Source organism: Anomaloglossus baeobatrachus, chromosome 5 (assembly GCF_048569485.1).
Source record: "Anomaloglossus baeobatrachus isolate aAnoBae1 chromosome 5, aAnoBae1.hap1, whole genome shotgun sequence".
In the NCBI taxonomy this organism is placed as follows: Eukaryota; Metazoa; Chordata; class Amphibia; order Anura; family Aromobatidae; genus Anomaloglossus; species Anomaloglossus baeobatrachus.
Window position 1 is genome coordinate 598,200,991 of NC_134357.1, and position 22,617 is coordinate 598,223,607.

A 22,617-nucleotide genomic window follows, 5' to 3' on the forward strand; every position below is an offset into this window, starting at 1 on the left:
CAGCCCCGGAATGTCTGACCATCAGTGATGACATCAGTAACGTAACCGCTCATCACCAGGTCACACAGAGGCAGCACCAGACCCGGAATGTCTGACCATCAGTGATGACATCAGTAACGTTACCGCTCGTCACCAGGTCACACAGAGGCAGCACCAGCCCCGGAATGTCTGACCATCAGTGATGACATCCGTAACGTTACCGCTCATCACCAGGTCACACAGAGGCAGCACCAGCCCCGGAATGTCTGACCATCAGTGATGACATCAGTAACGTAACCGCTCATCACCAGGTCACACAGAGGCATCACCAGAGCCGGAATGTCTGACCATCAGTGATGACATCAGTAACGTCACCGCTCATCACCAGGTCACACAGAGGCAGCACCAGCCCCGGAATGTCTGACCATCGGTGATGACCTCAGTAACGTTACTGCTCATCACCAGGTCACACAGAGGCAGCACCAGCCCCGGAATGTCTGACCATCGGTGATGACCTCAGTAACGTCACCGCTCATCACCGCATCACACAGAGGCAGCACCAGACCCGGAATGTCTGACCATCGGTGATGACCTCAGTAACGTCACCGCTCATCACCGCATCACACAGAGGCATCACCAGACCCGGAATGTCTGACCATCGGTGATGACCTCAGTAACGTCACCGCTCATCACCAGGTCACACAGAGGCATCACCAGACCCGGAATGTCTGACCATCGGTGATGACCTCAGTAACGTCACCGCATCACACAGAGGCAGCACCAGACACGGAATGTCTGACCATCAGTGATGACCTCAGTAACGTTACCGCTCATCACCAGGTCACACAGATCCAAGAAGATACCGTGGAAAGAGCGCAATAGGGTCTTACTTGGTAGTGATGTCAGACAAAGAAGAATTCCGGGACACTTGTGAAGGTCCAGGCTAAGAATCAATTGTCCAAAATAATAAGAGAATCTGTCTGGTATAACCACTGCTTACGGTAAATGCCACCATGTATACTAGGGTGACCTTCTGAATGTAATATTGAAACTAATCATGCTACATTGAACAATGCGGCATGGAGGCGGCTAGCTTAGACTGCTCTCTTATCTGTCAGTAACAAGCTGCTGACGTGCCGTATAGACTTCTGCTTATCTCCAGGTACCTTATCAAGGACAGTATAGTTTTGTAGGAACTCTAGCCAAATAAAGGAGTAAAGCCCCCGTCACATTTAACGACTTTCCAGCGATCCTGAAAACGATACGACCTGATAAGGATAGCTGGTGAGTCGTTACGTGGTCGCTGGTGAGATGTCACACAGATCTTCCCCACGATACAGCATCCGTAGCAATCTGTATAACGATCTCGGTGGTCGTGGCACGCCTACGTGGCTGTACGTTTCTGAGCTCTGAGTAGTTAATGAGGTCGTTGGAACACACGGATGCGTCCTGCCCATCAGGACCTCGCCGATCAAAAAATGGTCCAGGCCATTCCAACACCACCAGCTATCTCACAGCAGGGGCCTGGTTGCTGCTGTGTCAAACGTAGCCCAGATTGCGGGCGAGGGCGTTGTTGCATCACAGAATCTGACTCAGCAGTGATCTCGCCATGTGTGAAGGGACCTTAAATGAAACCAAGTTAGATAATTGGTCAACAGCAATACCAATGTGCTGAATGAACTGTATAACTGTTATTGTTTTACAATATACGGGATAGAAGAGCATTGAGCTTCTTCTCCCGGATACAGACACGTCTCTGTGTGGTCATTTCCTCACACATACATCTAATCTGGAATCCTCCTCTGCAACCCTGGGAGACCCCCTTAGAGGTCTCCCCCAACACACTCACCTTTACAGGTTGTGAAAGTCACATCCACTATTTGCACATCCAAGGTGGTATCAGCTGCAGCCCTGCGATGTAGAGTATATAATATGATGTAGAAGGAAATCGGGTATATACCGCGCTGATACTCAATAGTGTATTAATAGGATTCCTTTTTTGTTTGTACAGGTCTACGCGTTTCAGAGACATCAAATTCCTTCCTCAGGACATCAAAGGAATTGTTCCTTTAATGTCCTGAGGAAGGAGACTGATGTCTGAAACGCGTAGACCTGTACAAACAAAAAAGGAATATTACACTATTGAGTATCAGCGCGGTATATACCCGATTTCCTTCTACGTCATATTATATACGGGTGAGGCAGCACCAGACCCAGAATGTCTGACCATCGGTGATGTATCAAAGTGTCAAATGTTCAGGGTTGTCCCATGGATATACAGTATATCAAATGTGAGTACACCCCCTCAAGTTTTTGTCGATGTTTTTGTATCATCCCCATTCTGGTATATACAGTTGAAACCCTCAGTTTCCCTCCGCTCTCTATACAGACACATCTGCAGGTTTTCCCCTCCGCTCTCTATACAGACACATCTGCAGGTTTTCCCTCCGCTCTCTATACAGACACATCTGCAGGTTTTCCCTCCGCTCTCTATACAGACATCTGCAGGTTTTTCCCTCCTCTCTCTATACAGACACATCTGCAGGTTTTCCCTCCGCTCTCTATACAGACACATCTGCAGGTTTTCCCCTCCGCTCTCTATACAGACACATCTGCAGGTTTTCCCTTCGCTCTCTATACAGACACATCTGCAGGTTTTCCCTTCGCTCTCTATACAGACACATCTGCAGGTTTTCCCTTCGCTCTCTATACAGACACATCTGCAGGTTTTCCCTTCGCTCTCTATACAGACACATCTGCAGGTTTTCCCTCCGCTCTCTATACAGACACATCTGCAGGTTTTCCCTTCGCTCTCTATACAGACATCTGCAGGTTTTCCCTTCGCTCTCTATACAGACACATCTGCAGGTTTTTCCCTCCGCTCTCTATACAGACACATCTGCAGGTTTTTCCCTCCGCTCTCTATACAGACACATCTGCAGGTTTTTCCCTCCGCTCTCTATACAGACACATCTGCAGGTTTTTCCCTCCGCTCTCTATACAGACACATCTGCAGGTTTCCCTCCGCTCTCTATACAGACACATCTGCAGGTTTTTCCCTCCGCTCTCTATACAGACACATCTGCAGGTTTTTCCCTCCGCTCTCTATACAGACACATCTGCAGGTTTTCCCTTCGCTCTCTATACAGACACATCTGCAGGTTTTCCCTTCGCTCTCTATACAGACACATCTGCAGGTTTTCCCTCCGCTCTCTATACAGACACATCTGCAGGTTTTCCCTCCGCTCTCTATACAGACACATCTGCAGGTTTTCCCTCCGCTCTCTATACAGACACATCTGCAGGTTTTCCCTTCGCTCTCTATACAGACACATCTGCAGGTTTTCCCTTCGCTCTCTATACAGACACATCTGCAGGTTTTCCCTTCGCTCTCTATACAGACACATCTGCAGGTTTTCCCTTCGCTCTCTATACAGACACATCTGCAGGTTTTCCCTTCGCTCTCTATACAGACACACCTGCAGGTTTTCCCTCCGCTCTCTATACAGACACATCTGCAGGTTTTCCCTTCGCTCTCTATACAGACACACCTGCAGGTTTTCCCTTCGCTCTCTATACAGACACATCTGCAGGTTTTCCCTTCGCTCTCTATACAGACACATCTGCAGGTTTTTCCCTCCGCTCTCTATACAGACACATCTGCAGGTTTTCCCTCCGCTCTCTATACAGACACATCTGCAGGTTTTTCCCTCCGCTCTCTATACAGACACATCTGCAGGTTTTCCCCTCCGCTCTCTATACAGACACATCTGCAGGTTTTTCCCTCCGCTCTCTATACAGACACATCTGCAGGTTTTTCCCTCCGCTCTCTATACAGACACATCTGCAGGTTTTTCCCTCCGCTCTCTATACAGACACATCTGCAGGTTTTTCCCTCCGCTCTCTATACAGACACATCTGCAGGTTTTTCCCTCCGCTCTCTATACAGACACATCTGCAGGTTTTTCCCTCCGCTCTCTATACAGACACATCTGCAGGTTTTTCCCTCCGCTCTCTATACAGACACATCTGCAGGTTTTCCCTCCGCTCTCTATACAGACACATCTGCAGGTTTTCCCCTCCGCTCTCTATACAGACACATCTGCAGGTTTTCCCCTCCGCTCTCTATACAGACACATCTGCAGGTTTTTCCCTCCGCTCTCTATACAGACACATCTGCAGGTTTTTCCCTCCGCTCTCTATACAGACACATCTGCAGGTTTTTCCCTCCGCTCTCTATACAGACACATCTGCAGGTTTTCCCCTCCGCTCTCTATACAGACACATCTGCAGGTTTTTCCCTCCGCTCTCTATACAGACACATCTGCAGGTTTTTCCCTCCGCTCTCTATACAGACACATCTGCAGGTTTTCCCCTCCGCTCTCTATACAGACACATCTGCAGGTTTTTCCCTCCGCTCTCTATACAGACACATCTGCAGGTTTCCCTCCGCTCTCTATACAGACACATCTGCATGTTTCCCTCCGCTCTCTATACAGACACATCTGCAGGTTTTCCCATCAGCTCTCTATACAGACACATCTGCAGGTTTTCCCTCCGCTCTCTATACAGACACATCTGCAGGTTTTCCCTTCGCTCTCTATACAGACACATCTGCAGGTTTTTCCCTCCGCTCTCTATACAGACACATCTGCAGGTTTTCCCCTCCGCTCTCTATACAGACACATCTGCAGGTTTTTCCCTCCGCTCTCTATACAGACACATCTGCAGGTTTTCCCCTCCGCTCTCTATACAGACATCTGCAGGTTTTTCCCTCCGCTCTCTGCTGTCTTTAGAGACACAGTCCCTGCTCCCTCCCCATAATCCCGCCTCCTCTTGGCGCTGGCTTCAGTACAGAGCAGTGTGGGATTATGGGTGTGGGGAGCAGTGAATATTCATTCTCTTAAACAGCAGGCACATATGTTCCCTCCAGCCGCCGGCGTCCTGCAGCGGCGACCCTGCTCCTGCCTCCGGTGATCGCAGCAGCCGGCGTACAGGAAGCGCCACTGACTGTGTGATACCCTGCGATTACTGAGGAATAAGACGACCGATGCAATCAGAGGCTCAGAACAGCAACATTTATTCAGATCAAGAAAGGAATCATTGGTGAATGACTGATGGTCGTGACTCGTATCATGGCGGCTGTGCCACGCCCTCGCCGGCTGTGCCACACCGCGCCCTCGCCGGCTGTGAAACCTCAGATTCTCTCCGATTTCTTTAAGACTTTTTTTTTCTACAATTTTCATCAGATCATGAATTAAAAAAATAAATAAGTCGCTGTCCACATCCGAGCGCCGGAAAGGTACAATATCTGTACAAAGCAGTAACAAAACACCGGGGGACCCCAGCGCCCCCCAACAACAGTGAAGCTCATCATATGTGACATCAAACTAGACCGCTAAGAGACGGCGGCAGCGGCGGCTCGTCGTCATCCGCATGGCACAAAGTGTAGAAATGGCGGTGTATTTACACCTATGTACAGTGAGTCAGAGGTGGCGCCGAGGCGGCTGGAAGGCACAGCGCCACCACAAGGAAAGTCTGCGCTACATTCAGTATCTAAAACGTACTGCCCCCTACTGGTCATATATGTACATGAGAATTCAGTGTGAGGAGCCCCCTCTGGTGCTGACCGTGGGCAGTGCAGCTAATGAGAGGGGTGCGCTTCAAGTAGTGAGGCTAGAGAGGGGACCGGGACCCCCAGATCTCCTACTATGAACATCAGTGCTATGGGCGGGGTCTCAAGAGTGGGTGGGGCAGAAGTGAGGTGGGGGGGGGGTTCAGAGGTGAGGTGGGGGGGGGGGGGGGAGGTCATAGCGCAGTACCAATAAAGTGACAAAGATTCACAACTTCCAGTACAATAATCCACAGGAGGACCCTCAATGTAGGGCCCCGGCTCCAGGAGCCACTAAACAAGAGGAAGTCCACGTAAACAGTGGCGGTGTTGTATAGTGCAAGCTATTGTGCCCAGTTATCAGCCGCCCTGACTTCTCCCAGTGTGTGTAGTCAGAGGTCTGTCCACCATGGGTCGTGTCAGGCTCCAGCAGGAGGGTTTTCAGAGTCCTGCAGAGCAGCACTCGTGTTCCCGGTTAATCCGGTCCTGCAGAGCAGCACTCGTGTTCCCAGTTAATCCAGTCCTGCAGAGCAGCACTCGTGTTCCCAGTTAATCCAGTCCTGCAGAGCAGCACTCGTGTTCCCGGTTAATCCAGTCCTGCAGAGCAGCACTCGTGTTCCCGGTTAATCCAGTCCTGCAGAGCAGCACTCGTGTTTCCGGTTAATTCAGTCCTGCAGAGCAGCACTCGTGTTCCCGGTTAATCCAGTCCTGCAGAGCAGCACTCGTGTTTCCGGTTAATCCAGTCCTGCAGAGCAGCACTCGTGTTTCCGGTTAATCCAGTCCTGCAGAGCAGCACTCGTGTTCCAGTTTAATCCAGTTCTGCTGGAGCAGTCTCAAGTATTAAAGATATAAAGGACCAGAGGAAGCCCCGCCCCCGAGGAGCCGAGCTGTAGAAAACCTGTCCAGTGTGGCCTATGGCTGGAAGAGTGCTCAGTACTTGATCTCCAGGATGGATGGGTTATGGTCCAAGATGGCCAGAATGATCTTGTCCATGTACTGGCGGAGGCGCAGGTTAATCTCCTCTTGCTCCTTTAAGGCTTCCATCAGCTAAGAGGGGAAAAAACATCCAAAATGATCATCACGGCCCCCAGAATTCCTAGCACCCCCTCAATCCTGACATGACTGAGGATGGGTGTGGCCCCCCCATGGTGACGCCTGACACACTGTACCGCCCCTGCAGCTGTGTCCATCCCGCCTCACCTCGTCCTTGGAGGCAGAGTCAATCTCTGCAGCCAGAGACTGGGCCTTGGTCTGTGTAGATAACAGGTTCTTGGCCTCGTACAAGCTGAGGCTCAGGATCTGCCCGTTCAGGTCGTCGTTCTGGTCCCTTAGTTTTTGGTTATCCTATAGAAGAGGAGGACAGCGGTTACTACGCAGCGCCCTCATCACCCGCATCCTATACAATTCATAACAGTGGCATCCAGAGCTGAACTCACAACTCTGCCTCAAATATTGCCTCCTGCAGAGCTGAACTCACAACTCTGCCTCATATATTGCCTCCTGCAGAGCTGCATTCCTAATTCTGCCCTATCACCACCTTTACCTGCAGGGGCGTTCCTCACCTGCTTCAGGCGCCTGATCTCCTGCTCCAGCTCCGTTTCCCGGGTTTTGGCGTTGAACTCGTAGAGTCCGGATGATGAGCTGCGTCCTCGGCCGGCGCGCTCACAGTCCAGGCGATAGATCTGCAGATGTTCTAGTTCTTTCCGCAAGTCCTCGATGAGCTGGAGGAGAAAGCAGAGGATGAGGCTCGGCCGGTGTGTGAGGGCAAGCGGCGCCCCCCGGGGGAGCAGTACACGCACCTCCTGGGTGGCCTCCCGCTCCTGCTGGAACTTCAGGCGGTTTTGTCGCAGTTTGTCCATCATCTTCTTGTACAGATCCATCTCATCTTTTAGACGCAGGCTGGTGTCCTCCAGCTTATCCGACATCCTCTGCCGCTCCTGAGGACGGTGCGGAGGAGAGAGGTGAGGGGTGAGGGCCACACGTCAACATCCGGGGATGGCGCAGAGGTGAGGGGTGAGGGCCACACGTCAACATCCGGGGATGGCGCAGAGGTGAGGGGTGAGGGCCACACGTCAACATCCGGGGACACACAAAGATCATCCGGGGACACAGAAGCACAATGTATGGAGGACACGACTGTGGATGTGGAGGGGGCACAAACACATCATACAGGGCACACGCACACACACACCATACAGGGCACAGACCCATCATACAGGGCACAGACCCATCATACAGGGCACAGACCCATCATACAGGGCACAGACCCATCATTACAGGGCACAGACCCATCATACAGGGCACAGACCCATCATACAGGGCACAGACCCATCATACAGGGCACAGACCCATCATACAGGGCACAGACCCATCATACAGGGCACAGACCCATCATACAGGGCACAGACCCATCATACAGGGCACAGACCCATCATACAGGGCACAGACCCATCATACAGGGCACAGACCCATCATACAGGGCACAGACCCATCATACAGGGCACAGACCCATCATACAGGGCACATGGGCACAGACCCATCATACAGGGCACATGGGCACAGACCCATCATACAGGGCACATGGGCACAGACCCATCATACAGGGCACACGGGCACAGACCCATCATACAGGGCACACGGGCACAGATCCATCAAACAGGGCACACGGGCACAGATCCATCAAACAGGGCACACGGGCACAGATCCATCAAACAGGCACACACACACACACACGGGCACGCACACATCATACAAGGCACACACACATCATACAGGGGAGACACACCCCAGACGTCCCTAAGGCGCTCACCTCATCCATCCGCTCGGTGTGGGACTTCAGTCTGGTTATTGTCGTCAGTAAATCATCGTTTTCTTCTTCCAACTCCTGAACTCTGAAAATTAGAAATAAGATCTAACCCCAGATACACAACTCCCATCCACCCTGACCCCACAGTGCAGAGTCCCTGATGCTGCAGTAGTCCGGCATCTGCACTGCGACCGCTAGTGGCTTTCTCCACAAGTCTGTACAGCAGCAAATGACAAGTACGCTGCCCCAGATATCACCATATCTGATCGGCGAGAGGAAGGGGCGAGAGGAAGGGGCGAGAGGAAGGGGCGAGAGGAAGGGGCGAGAGGAAGGGGCGAGAGGAAGGGGCGAGAGGAAGGGGCGAGAGGAAGGGACGAGAGGAAGGGACGAGAGGAAGGGACGAGAGGAAGGGACGAGAGGAAGGGACGAGAGGAAGGGACGAGAGGAAGGGACGAGAGGAAGGGACGAGAGGAAGGGACGAGAGGAAGGGACGAGAGGAAGGGGGACAGCGGGAAGGGATGAAATAGTGGGGGACAGTGGGAAGGGATGAAATAGTGGGGGATAGTGGGAGGGAAACGAAGGACAGTGGGGGGGGGGATGAAATACAGAAAGGGTAGGGCACCAGTCTGGAGGAGGACATTAATATTTTTCATCATTCCCATATCTGCAAGGGTGGTCACCCAGCTTTCCTAGACTCCAGAATGGGCTGTCTTGCAGGGACCTCAGTCATTCTTCTCCTCCGTACTTTATGGGGCCGTACCTGGCATTCAGCAGCTCCATCTCCACGCTCTTCTCCTTCTCCAAACGGTTGTAGGTGTCTCTGTGGCGCTTGAGTTCGTCATCCAGGATTCTGCTCCGACCTCGTCTCCTGGTCCTTCAGCATCTCCTCTAGTTCATGGACTCTACACAAAAGCCACCGCAGTCACTCTCGGCATCCTATCCCCCCACTATCGGGTCTCTATGGGAGGGAGGCTATACACGGGATGCGGGGGTCGTCAGAGGCCGGGTCTCACCTCAGACGAGCTGCGTGTTTTCTAGTCTCAGTTTACTCTTGACGTCTCCATTCGTCTGGTTGTCGTTTTCCAGTTCTGTCACTTTCTTCTCCAGGAAGCTGACCTGGCAGGAGAACAGTAATGTCGGGCGTTAGACGCGTCTCTGATGAGGTCACTTGTGGGGGCACCTCCCCGAACCCCTCACCTTCTCTGTGATGTCATTGTCACAGGAGTCAATGCTGTCTCTGAATAAGTCCTCTGTGCTGCCATTGCTGCTGCTCAGGTTACTGGTGTTCATCAGCTGCCTGTAAGAGAGAGGGGGTGACTGAGCGCCCCGTGACTACAGCAGTGCCCCAGGGTCACACCGGTCACCCAGCCGCCATGTGAGAGACACCTACCTCCCGAACGCTGTGCTGGAGATCTTCCTGTTGGGGCTGTGGAGAAATTAAAATGGAGAAAAACAAAGGAAAATTCACAAATCAAATCCAGAAATAAGACGAGACACCATCATGTAATAGCCGAAGATGAGCGGTGCCCCCCGGGGAACATGTGCCCTCTGCTCCTCTGTTACCCCAATCTGCCCCGTTACTGGCTGCCCGCCTCACCTGTTGGCTCGGAGGTTCTTCAGTCGGGGCCTCCAGGTCGTTGAGGAGGGTGATCTTCTTGGAGCACTGGCTGCAGTACATGTCCAGAAGCTCGCTGTTGTACAGGTTCCTCATCTTACGAGGAGTCTGACCGGCACTGTATGGAGATGCAAGGTTAGAGGGTCCTACAAAAACACCAAAGCCAGACCTTACAAGACATGCAAAAGGTCTACCTGGAGGAGACGGAGGAGCCCAGGTCAGAGAGGGCGTTGGTCCGGCTCTCGTCATCAGGGCAGGGGCTGCTCGGGGTATAATCCACATCATCACCTTCACCATAGTCCTCAAACTGCTCCTCATTACTGATCAGGGAGGCGGTGGAGCGGCGGGAGAATACGATGAGGCCGAGGGATTGAGGAGCATCCTGGGAAAGAGTTAAAACTTCAGAGAAGACTGAACACCCTCCCACCAGGAGGTCAGCCGGCCCGCCCCAGCCGGGAGCCACCAGCAGGAGGAGGTCAGCCGGCCCGCCCCAGCCGGGAGCCACCAGCAGGAGGAGGTCAGCCGGCGTTCTCCAACCATGAGCCACCAGGAGGAGGTGGCAGCCTGCTCCAACCATGAGCCAAAAGACCAGCCAGCCCACCCCAACCGAAAGGTTAGCTGGCCTGCTCCAGCCAGGAACCACCAGGAGGAGGTCAGCCGGCCTGCTTCAACCAGGCGCAACCAGGAGGAGGTCAGCCGGCCTGCTCCAACCAGGAGGAGGTCAGCCGGCCTGCTCCAACCAGGAGCCACCAGGAAGAGGCCAGCCAACCCGCTCCAGCTGCGAGCCAATAGCAAGAGGTGGGCTGGCCCACTTCTGCTGGGGGCCAACAGAAGGAGGCCTGTAGGCCTTCTGCAGCTGGGAGCCACCAGGAGATTGTCTGGCCCACTTCATCCAGAAACCACTTGGAGGAGGCAGTCAGGATGCACTGCAGCTGTAGGATCATCATGTGGATAGGATTGTAGGCACACTGGATTTGGAGTTACAAGATTATCAATATGGAAAGGATTTGGACTGACGAAAGAGCAGATGTGACCTGGTCCCTATCAGTATGGATTCCTCCGCCATTTTGGAATACTAGACTGTGTGGATGATGAGGCTTGTCGTTTTTCACTTATGGTAGTGGTTGTTGTAGTAGTTGGGGTGAATGTCATGTATAATTGCACTGCTCAGCTATTTATGCTGAAGTGTAGGAAATCTTTGATGTTACAACTGATGGGAGTTATGATCCTTTGGCCACAGGATAGCTGAAGTCAGAGGACAGAGGTCAGGGTGATGCATCTCATGGAGAGCGTAGGAATGGTTTCGGTGTGAATGAGGGTGGCGACACACGACAGGATGGATCTGCTGTTGTAGTGCACCAGGGATGGTTTATAGATCCTTTGAGGGTCGTCCACCCGTCGCTCTGAGTGTTTTGGGGTCAGAGGATTGGTACTGTAAAATATCTCATAGCTTTCATTAGGGGACACAGGAAGCCATGGGAGAACTCTACTGCGACCAGGAGGTGGACACGAAGAATACACCTGCCCTGGTAACTACCCGAGTGATGGGCGCTGGCAGAATCCTTCTGCCCAGACTGGTGTCTGCTGACAGGGGTAATAGATCTGTAAACATGTGGACTGAATACTAAGTAGCGGCCTTAGAGAATAGAAGAACAGAGGTGAGGAGGCGAAGGACCCGGAAGCTTCTGCACTTTGTTGGATGGAGCAGTGAACAGTTAGCAGGACCCTGGCTTAGCCTAACCTCCCAGAATGGCAGCCATATAAGTGGTCAGACCTCCGGAATGACCAACCGGGAAGACAAGGCATCTGACCGAAGCGGTGAGATAGCGGTAAAGCTGCAGATCGTGTAACAACCTCTCGATGAGGAGAGGCGCAGCGCCTAAGGAGAGAAATCTTGAAGTGAAAGGAAAGAACATTTTTGGGAGAAAAGGAGAATCCTGGACACGAGACCACTCTATCCCAGAGACAGGAGAGATCTGAAGGGCATCCTAGACCAGACTGCGGTCCTATGGATCAAAGGAAGGGGCAATTCAGAGGCCCCGGAGTTAGGAGGCCCTTGACAGCCAACCGCGGCTCAAGACTGAAATGCCAAAATTAAAAAGAGGAGAACCACATAAGAGCACCATTGTTACATAAGCACCTGTAGGAAAAGAGGCCGTCCAAATGCAATGTACAAAACGTCACGTCCAAGGCCTTTGTGCCCTGGTATTAGTCAGACCAATCTAATAATGATGGCCTGACACCTTCAGAACCGTGACCCGAATTGTTGCACTGCTAAAGTAAATGGCTGAGGAGTTGGTGGAAGAAGAGACCCTATGAAAGGTCTAGCTGGGTGCTATGGGTGGTACAGGGCAGATGTAAGAAAGAACGAGAGTTCTGGCCTGAGCCTGAATTATGAGATTACCAAGCAACTAAGTACGAAATGTGGCAATGAGGAACCTGCCCTAGTGGGGAAAACACAAGATTCCCATGTGTTCAGGACAACAGTCAAGGCCCTTCCTCATCCCAAAAGATACAGAAGGAAACACTGGTGGAGAAGGTAGGCTTACTGAAGACCCTCGGGATAGAAGATCTCCAATCACCCAGGCCGCTAGGAAACACAACATAAGTCCATCCAACATAAGTCCACAGTTTGAATGACCTGCTTTAGGCCTCAAATGGAGATGGACCTGGCCAGCCTTCCCACATGAGCTGCGGAGATGGAAGCATGACTAGTATTTTCTAACCTCGCCATCCATGACTCTTAGAAGAAAAAACTAAGAAAAGGTGGAGATTGCCTCAAGATATCATGAGTCCTGAGCCAAAGCACTGGGCGAGCCTTCTGAAGGAGAGGCTTCATCAGGCACTCAGTGCATCTAAAGTGGCACCCTACCCAGGAACCATGAATCCACGAAGACCTAAAATCTGGGACTTCCAGAATAACTAGGCACTCTATATGAGGTGACCAGACCCTAGTGATTTTGGGAGCATCAATCCCGGTCTAAGAAAGGACAAAAGATGCTTACTGGCTCTGGGGCCCTAAAAATAGTGAGGTAGTCATCCCTGCTTCTGGAGCTAAGAGAAAAAAAGCCTGCTAAAAAGGTTGGAATCACACCCGAAAGGGAGCCATCCTCGTCCAGTACAAAAAGCTGGAGAAAGGCTACCTGGCCGGTGTGAGGGGTGAGCTCATCTGGGAGGTCTCTTCCAGAGGGAAAGATTCTGGCTAGAGCAGTGTTTCCCAACTCCAGTCCTCAAGACCCACCAACAGATCATGTTTTCAGGTTTTCCTCAATCAGGTTCTCGGATTTCCTTAACGTTGCACAGGTGATGGACTTACTCCCTATCCAATATTGAGGAAAACCTAAAAACATGATCTGTTGGTGGGTCTTGAGGACTGGAGTTGAGAAACACTGGGCTAGAGGTTAGAGAAGCGCCCAAGAAGTGTTGTGGCTTCACCAAACCTAATTCTTGATGGTAGCTCTGATTCACCCTAAGAAGTGGTCAGAGTCCTGTCTGGTTTGTCTGTGAAAACAGTCCTACGGGGGGAGTCTTAGCTGGTCGGGCTCACTCAGTGAAGAAATCAGAGGACTTTCTCTGTGGAAGGTCTCGCTGGCTGTACCGGCTGAGGGTAGTGATGGAGTACTGCCTGGTTTGTGGCACTATTCACTTTACTGATCTGACTCTGGTGAGAGCTCATTCTACAGACCGGTTCACAGAGAGATGCACTCGGCTGGAAAGTTTCTGCTTGCTGAACTGAAAACACCCTGGAAGAGCTCCAAAAACTGTGTAGCTCGCTTCTGCAACATGACCCAACACTGAGGGAAGACTCTGCTCACAGGTCAGACTCACTCCAAAGTAGTCAGGATCGAGGGTGGACAGAGCACCGTAAGCGGTCAAACTGAGAAGGGAACTGGTTGGTTTGACCCCTTAGGAGGTGCGAAAAGTATGGTCCAGTCTGGTCCACTACACTATCGACTCTACAGAGAGGGCCACCCTCACAATACACACTGCAGAGAGGACTAGGACGGCCGCTCGGAGTCTCGGGAGAATATTAAGGGTGCCGTCTGGCTCACCTGACCGATAAAGAGTAGCGTTCCCTCAGTGTATTTAGACGCACTGTAGAAAGTTGTCAGAGCACTAAGGTAAACCGCACACTGCCTGGAACGCTCTCTGGCCGTAAGGTCTTATCTGAGGTCTGACTCACCCTGGGAGGTGGTCAGAGCAGCCTCTGCGTGTTAGGGTCTCTTGTGGGCTCCATCTGGCTCTGAGGTCTCATCTTGGGTGCCTAACACCCTGGGAGGTGGTCAGAGCAGCCTCTTTGTGTCAGGGTCTTCTGTGGGCTCCATCCGGCTGTAAGATCTCATTTGGGAGTTTGACTCTCCCTGGGAGGTGGTCAGAGCACCCTCTGCGTGTTGGGGTCTCTTGTGGGCTCCATCTGGCTCTGAGGTCTCATCTTGGGTGCTTAACACCCTGGGAGGTGGTCAGAGCAGCCTCACAATACACGCTGCAGAGAGGACTAAGACAGCTGCTTAGAGTCTCGGAGAATACTGCGGGTGCACTCCGGCCTACCTGACCGATACAACGAGGGAACGCTACTCTTTATTTAGACCCACTGTGGAAAGTGCTCAGAGCACTAAGGTACACGGCACACTGCCTGGAATGCTGCCCGGCTGTAATCTGGGGGGCATGACTCACCCTAAGAGGTGGTCAGAGCAGCCTCTAAGTCTCAGGGTCTTTTGTAGGCTACATCTGGCTATAAGGTGTCATCTGGGGGTGTAGGACTCGCCCTGGGAGGTGGTCAGAGCAGCCTCTAAGTCTCAGGGTCTTTTGTAGGCTACATCTGGCTATAGGTGTCATCTGGGGGTGTAGGACTCGCCCTGGGAGGTGGTCAGAGCAGCCTCTAGGTCTCAGGGTTTTCTGTGGGCTACGTCCAGCTGTAAGGTGTTGTCTGGGGGGGTAGGACTCACCCTGTGAGGTGCTCAGAGTACAAGGGTGAAGAGGAATCTTTAGATGCTAACCTGACAGTAACAGTTTGGTAAGCCCAGCCCCCCACTGAGACAGAGCTAAGGCACATTCAGGATGGTGGTGCGATCAAGATGCAGGACCTTCACAAGCAGGTGTCACCAAAGGAAGTGAGCGGTGCCAGTAGAACAGTATGCTACCGACTGGCCGGACTCGTCTGTCTTCCAGTTCTGTGAAATTCCTGGCTGGTCTTGCATGCACTGCTCTTCCTTGGAGAAGTCTTCCAGTTCAGTGAGATTCCTGGCTCGTCTTGCATGCACTGCTCTTCCTTGGAGAAGTCTTCCCGTTCAGTGAGATTCCTGGCTCGTCTTGCATGCACTGCTCTTCCTTGGAGAAGTCTTCCAGTTCAGTGAGATTCCTGGCTCGTCTTGCATTCTCTGCTCTTTGAGGTCTAGCCACAGATTTTCAATGATGTTCAGATCAGGGACTGTGAGGCCATTGTAAAACCTTCAGCTTGTTACTTTTCAGGTCGTCTATTGTGGATTTTGAGGTGTGTTTAGGATCATTATCCACTTGCAGAAGCCATCCTCTTTTCAACTTCAGGTTTTGGTTGTTTTTTTTTTTTTACAGATGGTGTTAGGTTTGTATCAAGAATAAAAATGTCATTGAATCCGTTCTTCCCTCTACCAGTGAAATGTTCCCTGTGACATTGGCTACAACACAACCCTAAAGCATGATTGTTCCACCCCCATGCTTAATGGTTGGCGAGATAGTCTTTCCTGAAATTCTCTGCCTTTTTATCTGCACACACACCTTTGATCATTGTGGCCAGAGTTCTATTGTAACCTCATCGATCCACAGGACTTGTTTCCAGAATGCATCAGCTTGCTTAGATGTTCTTTTGCAGACTTCTGAGTCTGAATTTTAGGGTGAGGACGCAGGAGGTTTCTTCAGATGACTCTTCCGTGTAGGCCATATTTGTACAGGTGTCTCTGAACAGAAGAAAAATGTATCACAACTCCAGAGTCTCCTAAATCTTCCTGAAGGTCTTTTGCAGTCACGCAGGGGCTCCAAATTGCCTTTCTAGCAATCCTACGAGCAGCTCTCACACAAATTTTGCTTGGTCCTCCAGACCTTATCGTGACTTCCACAGTTCCTGGTAACGGCCATTTCTTAATTACATTTCAAACTGAGGAAATCACTTTTCTATCTTCTTGTAGCCTTCTCCTGCTTTGTGGGCATCCATTTTCAGAGTGCTAGGCAGCTGCTTAGAAGAAGCCATGACTGTTGATTTTTGGCACAATGTTAGAGGAGCCTGGGTTTTTATAAAGCTGTATGTTATAATGTAGTTATAATGTATATGTTGGAGAGGGACCTCTGTGCAGGGCAAAACATGGTAGGTGTATGGTGCACATGCTGGAGGAGGTCTTTTACGCAGGGCGAAACATTGCAGGTATACATGCTAGAGAAGAAGCTCTGCGCAGGGTGAAAATCACAGAGATAGAGAGATATAGTGTAATATATATATATATATATATATATATATATATATATATATATATATATATATATATATATATATATATATATATATATATATATATTTATTTATTATATATATATATATATATATATAATATATATATAATAAAGCAGTGCACCATGGACAATTGTATATGCGTCACTTACTGATCTCCAGGGAGGTAAAGTCCCCCCAGGTCTTTGCCGTCATCTCCGCGACATTCATCGGAGGCCTCCGAGCTCTGGGTGCTCTCAATGGCGCTGTCCAGGTCAGACTCATGGTGGCTGAGGGTTACACCGTCATCGTCCTGGAAGAGCTCAGAGTCGCTGTCCGCTCCGTCTGCGTCCACGTACATCCCATGTGTGAGGTCTGAGCTCTGCAAACACAGAAAGGGCAATCATCACACTGGAGCGAAACCTGCCGACAGATCCTTTAAGAGGATGGCACAGAGGGTGGAGCAAAACTAAGGGGATGGCACAAAGGGTGGAGCAAAACCTGCCGACAGATCCTCTAAGGGGATGGCACACAGGGTGGAGCAAAACCTGCCGACAGATCCTCTAAGAGGATGGTACAGAGGGTGGAGCAAAACCTGCCGACAGATCCTCTAAGGGGATGGCACAGAGTGTGGAGCAAAACCTGCCGACAGATCCTCTAAGGGGATGGCACACAGGGTGGAGCAAAACCTGCCGACAGATCCTCTAAGAGGATGGTACAGAGGGTGGAGCAAAACCTGCCGACAGATCCTCTAAGGGGATGGCACAGAGTATGGAGCAAAACCTGCCAACAGATCCTCTAAGAGGATGGTACAGAGTATGGAGCAAAACCTGCCAACAGATCCTCTAAGAGGATGGTACAGAGGGTGGAGCAAAACCTGCCGACAGATCCTCTAAGAGGATGGTACAGAGGGTGGAGCAAAACCTGCCGACAGATCCTCTAAGGGGATGGCACACAGGGTGGAGCAAAACCTGCCGACAGATCCTCTAAGAGGATGGTACAGAGGGTGGAGCAAAACCTGCCGACAGATCCTCTAAGAGGATGGCACAAAGGGTGGAGCAAAACCTGCCGACAGATCCTCTAAGAGGATGGTACAGAGGGTGGAGCAAAACCTGCCGACAGATCCTCTAAGAGGATGGCACAAAGGGTGGAGCAAACCTGCCGACAGATCCTCTAAGAGGATGGCACAAAGGGTGGAGCAAGACCTGCCAACAGAATCCTCTAAGAGGATGGCACAAAGGGTGGAGCAAAACCTGCCGACAGATCCTCTAAAAGGATGGCACAGAGGGTGGAGCAAAACCTGCCGACAGATCCTCTAAGAGGATGGCACAAAGGGTGGAGCAAAACCTGCCGACAGATCCTCTAAGAGGATGGCACAGAGGGTGGAGCAAAACCTGCCGACAGATCCTCTAAGAGGATGGTACAGAGGGTGGAGCAAGACCTGCCGACAGATCCTCTAAGAGGATGGCACAAAGGGTGGAGCAAGACCTGCCGACAGATCCTCTAAGAGGATGGCACAGAGGGTGGAGCAAAACCTGCCGACAGATCCTCTAAGAGGATGGTACAGAGGGTGGAGCAAAACCTGCCAACAGATCCTCTAAGAGGATGGCACAGAGGGTGGAGCAAAACCTGCCGACAGATCCTCTAAGAGGATGGTACAGAGTATGGAGCAAGACCTGCCGACAGATCCTCTAAGAGGATGGTACAGAGGGTGGAGCAAAACCTGCCGACAGATCCTCTAAGAGGATGCACAAAGGGTGGAGCAAAACCTGCCGACAGATCCTCTAAGAGGATGGTACAGAGGGTGGAGCAAGACCTGCCGACAGATCCTCTAAGAGGATGGTACAGAGGGTGGAGCAAAACCTGCCGACAGATCCTCTAAGAGGATGGCACAGAGGGTGGAGCAAAACCTGCCGACAGATCCTCTAAGAGGATGGTACAGAGGGTGGAGCAAGACCTGCCAACAGATCCTCTAAGAGGATGGTACAGAGGGTGGAGCAAGACCTGCCGACAGATCCTCTAAGAGGATGGTACAGAGGGTGGAGCAAGACCTGCCGACAGATCCTCTAAGAGGATGGTACAGAGTATGGAGCAAGACCTGCCGACAGATCCTCTAAGAGGATGGTACAGAGGGTGGAGCAAGACCTGCCGACAGATCCTCTAAGAGGATGGTACAGAGGGTGGAGCAAGAGGGGGAGAAAAAAAAATAAAAAACAGCCCAAAACAAGAGGGAGCAGGAAGAGAGAAAGAAAAAAAAAAAAAGCTTAAAGTGAACCTGTCAGGTGTAATCTGCCCCGGACCACGAGCGGTGCTGGGTGCATATATAGAATTCCGGCCTGACCGTCCCTGTATACACCAGCATAAAGAGATCTGTATATAAAGGATTTCTGAAGATCTTTTACCATATGCTAATGAGCGAGAGCACTAGTCCTCCCGCTCATTAGCATACAAGATCTCTAGAAATCCTTTATATACAGATCTCTTTATGTATGCTGGTGCATACAGGGACGGTTAGGCCAGAATTATATATATGCACCCAGCACCGCTCGTGGTCCGGGGCAGATCACACCTGACAGGTTCCTTTTAACAAAAGAGAGGACAGAAAGAAAGAGGCCAAACAAGAGGAGGAGAAGAGAAAGAAGAAAGAAAGAAAGAAAGAAAGAAAGAAAGAAAGAAAGAAAGAAGCCAAACAAGAAAGAAAAGAAAGAAAAGAAAGAAAAGAAAGAAAGAAAGAAAGAAAGAAAAGAAAGAAAAGAAAGAAAAGAAAGAAAAGAAAGAAAAGAAAGAAAAGAAAGAAAAGAAAGAAAAGAAAGAAAAGAAAGAAAAGAAAGAAAAGAAAGAAAGAAAGAAAGAAAGAAAAGAAAGAAAAGAAAGAAAAGAAGCCAAACAAGAAAGAAAAGAAAGAAAAGAAAGAAAAGAAAGAAAGAAAGAAAGAAAGAAAGCCAAACAAGAGGGGAGGAGAAGAGAAAGAAAGAAAGAAAGAAAGAAAGAAAGAAAGAAGCCAAACAAGAGGGAGGAGAAGAGAAAGAAAGAAAGAAAGAAAGAAAGAAAGAAAGAAAGAAGCCAAACAAGAGGGAGGAGAAGAGAAAGAAAGAAAGAAAGAAAGAAAGAAAGAAAGAAAGAAAGAAAGAAAGAAAGAAAGAAAGAAAGAAAGAAGGAAAGAAAGAAAGAAAGAAAGAAAGAAAGTGGCCCAAACGAGAGGGAGGAGAAGAGAAAGAAAGAAGAGGCCAAACAAGAGGGAGGAGAAGAGAAAGAAAGAAAGAAAGAAAGAAAGAAAGAAAAGAGGCCCAAACGAGAGGGAGGAGAAAAAGAAAGAAAGAAAGAAGAAAGAAAGAAAAAAAGAAAGAAAGAAAGAAGCCAAACAAGAGGGAGGAGAAGAGAAAGAAAGAAAGAAAGAAAGAAAGAAAGAAAGAAAGAAAGAAAGAAGAAAGAAGAAAGAAAGAAAGAGGCCCAAACAAGAGGGAGGAGAAGAGAAAGAAAGAAAGAAAGAAAGAAAGAAAGAAAGAAAGAAGAAAGAAAGAAAGAAAGAAAGAAAGAAAGAAAGAAAGAAAGAAGAAAGAAAGAAAGAAAGAAAGAAAGAAAGAAGAGGCCCATACGAGAGGGAGGAGAAGAGAAGAAGAGGCCCAAACGAGAGGGGAGGAGAAAAAGAAAGAAAGAAAGAAAGAAGCCAAACAAGAGAAAGAAAGAAAGAAAGAAAGAAAGAAGAAAGAAAGAAGAAAGAAAGAAAGAAAGTGGCCCAAACGAGAGGGAGGAGAAGAGAAAGAAAGAAAGAGGCCCAAACGAGAGGGAGGAGAAGAGAAAGAAAGAAAGAGGCCCAAACAAGAGGGAGGAGAAGAGAAAGAAAGAAAGAAGAAAGAAAGAAAGAAAGAAGAAAGAAAGAAAGAGGCCCAAACGAGAGGGAGGAGAAAAAGAAAGAAAGAAAGAAAGAAAGAAAAAAAGAAAGAAAGAAAGAAGCCAAACAAGAGGGAGGAGAAGAGAAGAAAGAAAGAAAGAAAGAAAGAAAGAAAGAAAGAAAGAAAGAAAGAAAGAAAGAAAGAAAGAAAGAAAGAAAGAAAGAAAGAGGCCCAAACGAGAGGGAGGAGAAGAGAAAGAAAAGAAAGTGGCCCAAACGAGAGGGAGGAGAAGAGAAAGAAAGAAAGAGGCCAAACGAGAGGGAGGAGAAGCCAAAGAAAGAAAGAAAGAAAGAAAGAAAGAAAGAAAGAAAGAAAGAAAGAAAGAAAGAAAGAGGCCCAAACGAGAGGGAGGAGAAAAAGAAAAAAAGAAAGAAAGAAAGAAAGAAAGAGGCCCAAACGAGAGGAGGAGAAGAGAAAGAAAGAAAGAAAGAAAGAAAGAAAGAAAGAAAGAAAGAAAGAAAGAAAGAGGCCCAAACGAGAGGGAGGAGAAAAAGAAAGAAAGAAAGAAAGAAAGAAGCCAAACAAGAGGGAGGAGAAGAGAAAGAAAGAGGCAAACAAGAGGGAGGAGAAGAGAAAGAAAGAAAGAGGCCCAAACGAGAGGAGGAGAAGAGAAAGAAAGAGGCCAAACGAGAGGGAGGAGAAGAGAAAGAAAGAAAGAGGCCAAACGAGAGGGAGGAGAAGACAAAGAAAGAAAGAAAGAAAGAAAGAAAGAAAGAAAGAAAGAAAGAGGCCCAAACGAGAGGGAGGAGAAAAAGAAAGAAAAAAAGAAAGAAAGAAAGAAAGAAAGAAAGAAAGAAAGAAAGAAAGAGGCCCAAACGAGAGGGAGGAGAAAAAGAAAGAAAGAAAGAAAGAAAGAAAGAAAGAAAGAAAGAAAGAAAGAAAGAAAGAAAGAAAGAAAGAAAGAAAGAAAGAAAGAAGAAAGAAAGAGGCCCAAACGAGAGGGAGGAGAAAAAGAAAGAAAGAAAAAAAGAAAGAAAGAAAGAAAGAAAGAAAGAAAGAAAGAAAGAAAGAAAGAAAGAAAGAAAGAAAGAAAGAAAGAAAGAAAGAGGCCCAAACGAGAGGGAGGAGAAAAAGAAAGAAAGAAAAAAAGAAAGAAAGAAAGAAAGAAGAGGCCCAAACGAGAGGGAGGAGAAGAGAAAGAAAGAAAGAGGCCCAAACGAGAGGGAGGATAAGACAAAGAAAGAAAGAAAGAAAGAAAGAAAGAAAGAAAGAAAGAAAGAAAGAAAGAAGAAAGAAAGAAAGAAAGAAAGAAAGAAAGAGGCCCAAACGAGAGGAGGAGAAGACAAAGAAAGAAAGAAAGAAAGAAAGAAAGAAAGAAAGAAAGAAAGAAAGAAAGAGGCCCAAACGAGAGGGAGGAGAAGAGAAAGAAAGAAAGAGGCCCAGACGAGAGGGAGGATAAGAGAAAGAAAGAAAGAGGCCCATACGAGAGGAGGAGAAGAGAAAGAAAGAAAGAGGCCCAAACGAGAGGGAGAAGAGAAAGAAAGAGGCCAAACGAGAGGGAGGAGAAGACAAAGAAAGAAAGAGGCCCAGACGAGAGGGAAGAGAAAGAAAGAAAGAAAGAAAGAAAGAAAGAAAGAAAGAAAGAAGAAAGAAAGAAAGAAAGAAAGAAAGAAAGAAAGAAAAAAAAAAGAGGCCCAGACGAGAGGGAGGAGAAAAAAGAAAGAAAGAAAGAAAGAAAGAGCCCAAACGAGAGGAGGATAAGAGAAAGAAAGAGGCCAAATGAGAGGGAGGAGAAAACAAAGAAAGAAAGAAAGAGGCCCAAACGAGAGGGAGAAGAAGAGAAAGAAAGAAAGAAAGAAAGAAAGAAAGAAAGAAAGAAAGAAAGAAAGAAAGAAAGAAAGAAAGAAAGAAAGAAAGAAAGAAAGAAAGAAAGAAAGAGGCCCAAACGAGAGGGAGGAGAAGAGAAAGAAGAAAGAAAGAAAGAAAGAAAGAAAGAAAGAAAGAAAGAAAGAAAGAGGCCCAAACGAGAGGAGGAGAAGAGAAGAAAGAAAGAAAGAAAGAAAGAAAGAAAGAAAGAAAGAAAGAAAGAAAGAGGCCCAAACGAGAGGGAGAAGAAGAGAAAGAAAGAAAGAAAGAAAGAAAGAAAGAAAGAAAGAAAGAAAGAAAGAGGCCCAAACGAGAGGGAGAAGAAGAGAAAGAAAGAAAGAAAGAAAGAAAGAAAGAAAGAAAGAAAGAAAGAAAGAAAGAAAGAAAGAGGCCCAAACGAGAGGGAGGAGAAGAGAAAGAAAGAAAGAAAGAAAGAAAGAAAGAAAGAAA

General features: G+C 49.0%; 1 protein-coding gene across 1 annotated transcript in view; it reads right to left on the reverse strand.

Moving 5' to 3' along the window:
- Positions 1-5,042: 5,042 nt before the first annotated feature.
- Positions 5,043-22,617, reverse strand: part of RAB11FIP4 (RAB11 family interacting protein 4) — a 64,902-nt gene continuing 47,327 nt past the window's right edge. The window contains 15 exon segments of the mRNA XM_075351532.1: positions 5,043-6,637; positions 6,791-6,934; positions 7,153-7,311; positions 7,390-7,527; positions 8,400-8,481; positions 9,157-9,245; positions 9,247-9,323; positions 9,410-9,512; positions 9,594-9,693; positions 9,787-9,822; positions 9,994-10,019; positions 10,021-10,129; positions 10,206-10,362; positions 10,365-10,393; positions 16,642-16,850. Of these exon segments, the coding sequence (XP_075207647.1) occupies positions 6,521-6,637; positions 6,791-6,934; positions 7,153-7,311; positions 7,390-7,527; positions 8,400-8,481; positions 9,157-9,245; positions 9,247-9,323; positions 9,410-9,512; positions 9,594-9,693; positions 9,787-9,822; positions 9,994-10,019; positions 10,021-10,129; positions 10,206-10,362; positions 10,365-10,393; positions 16,642-16,850 (1,575 nt within the window). The 3' untranslated portion in view covers positions 5,043-6,520.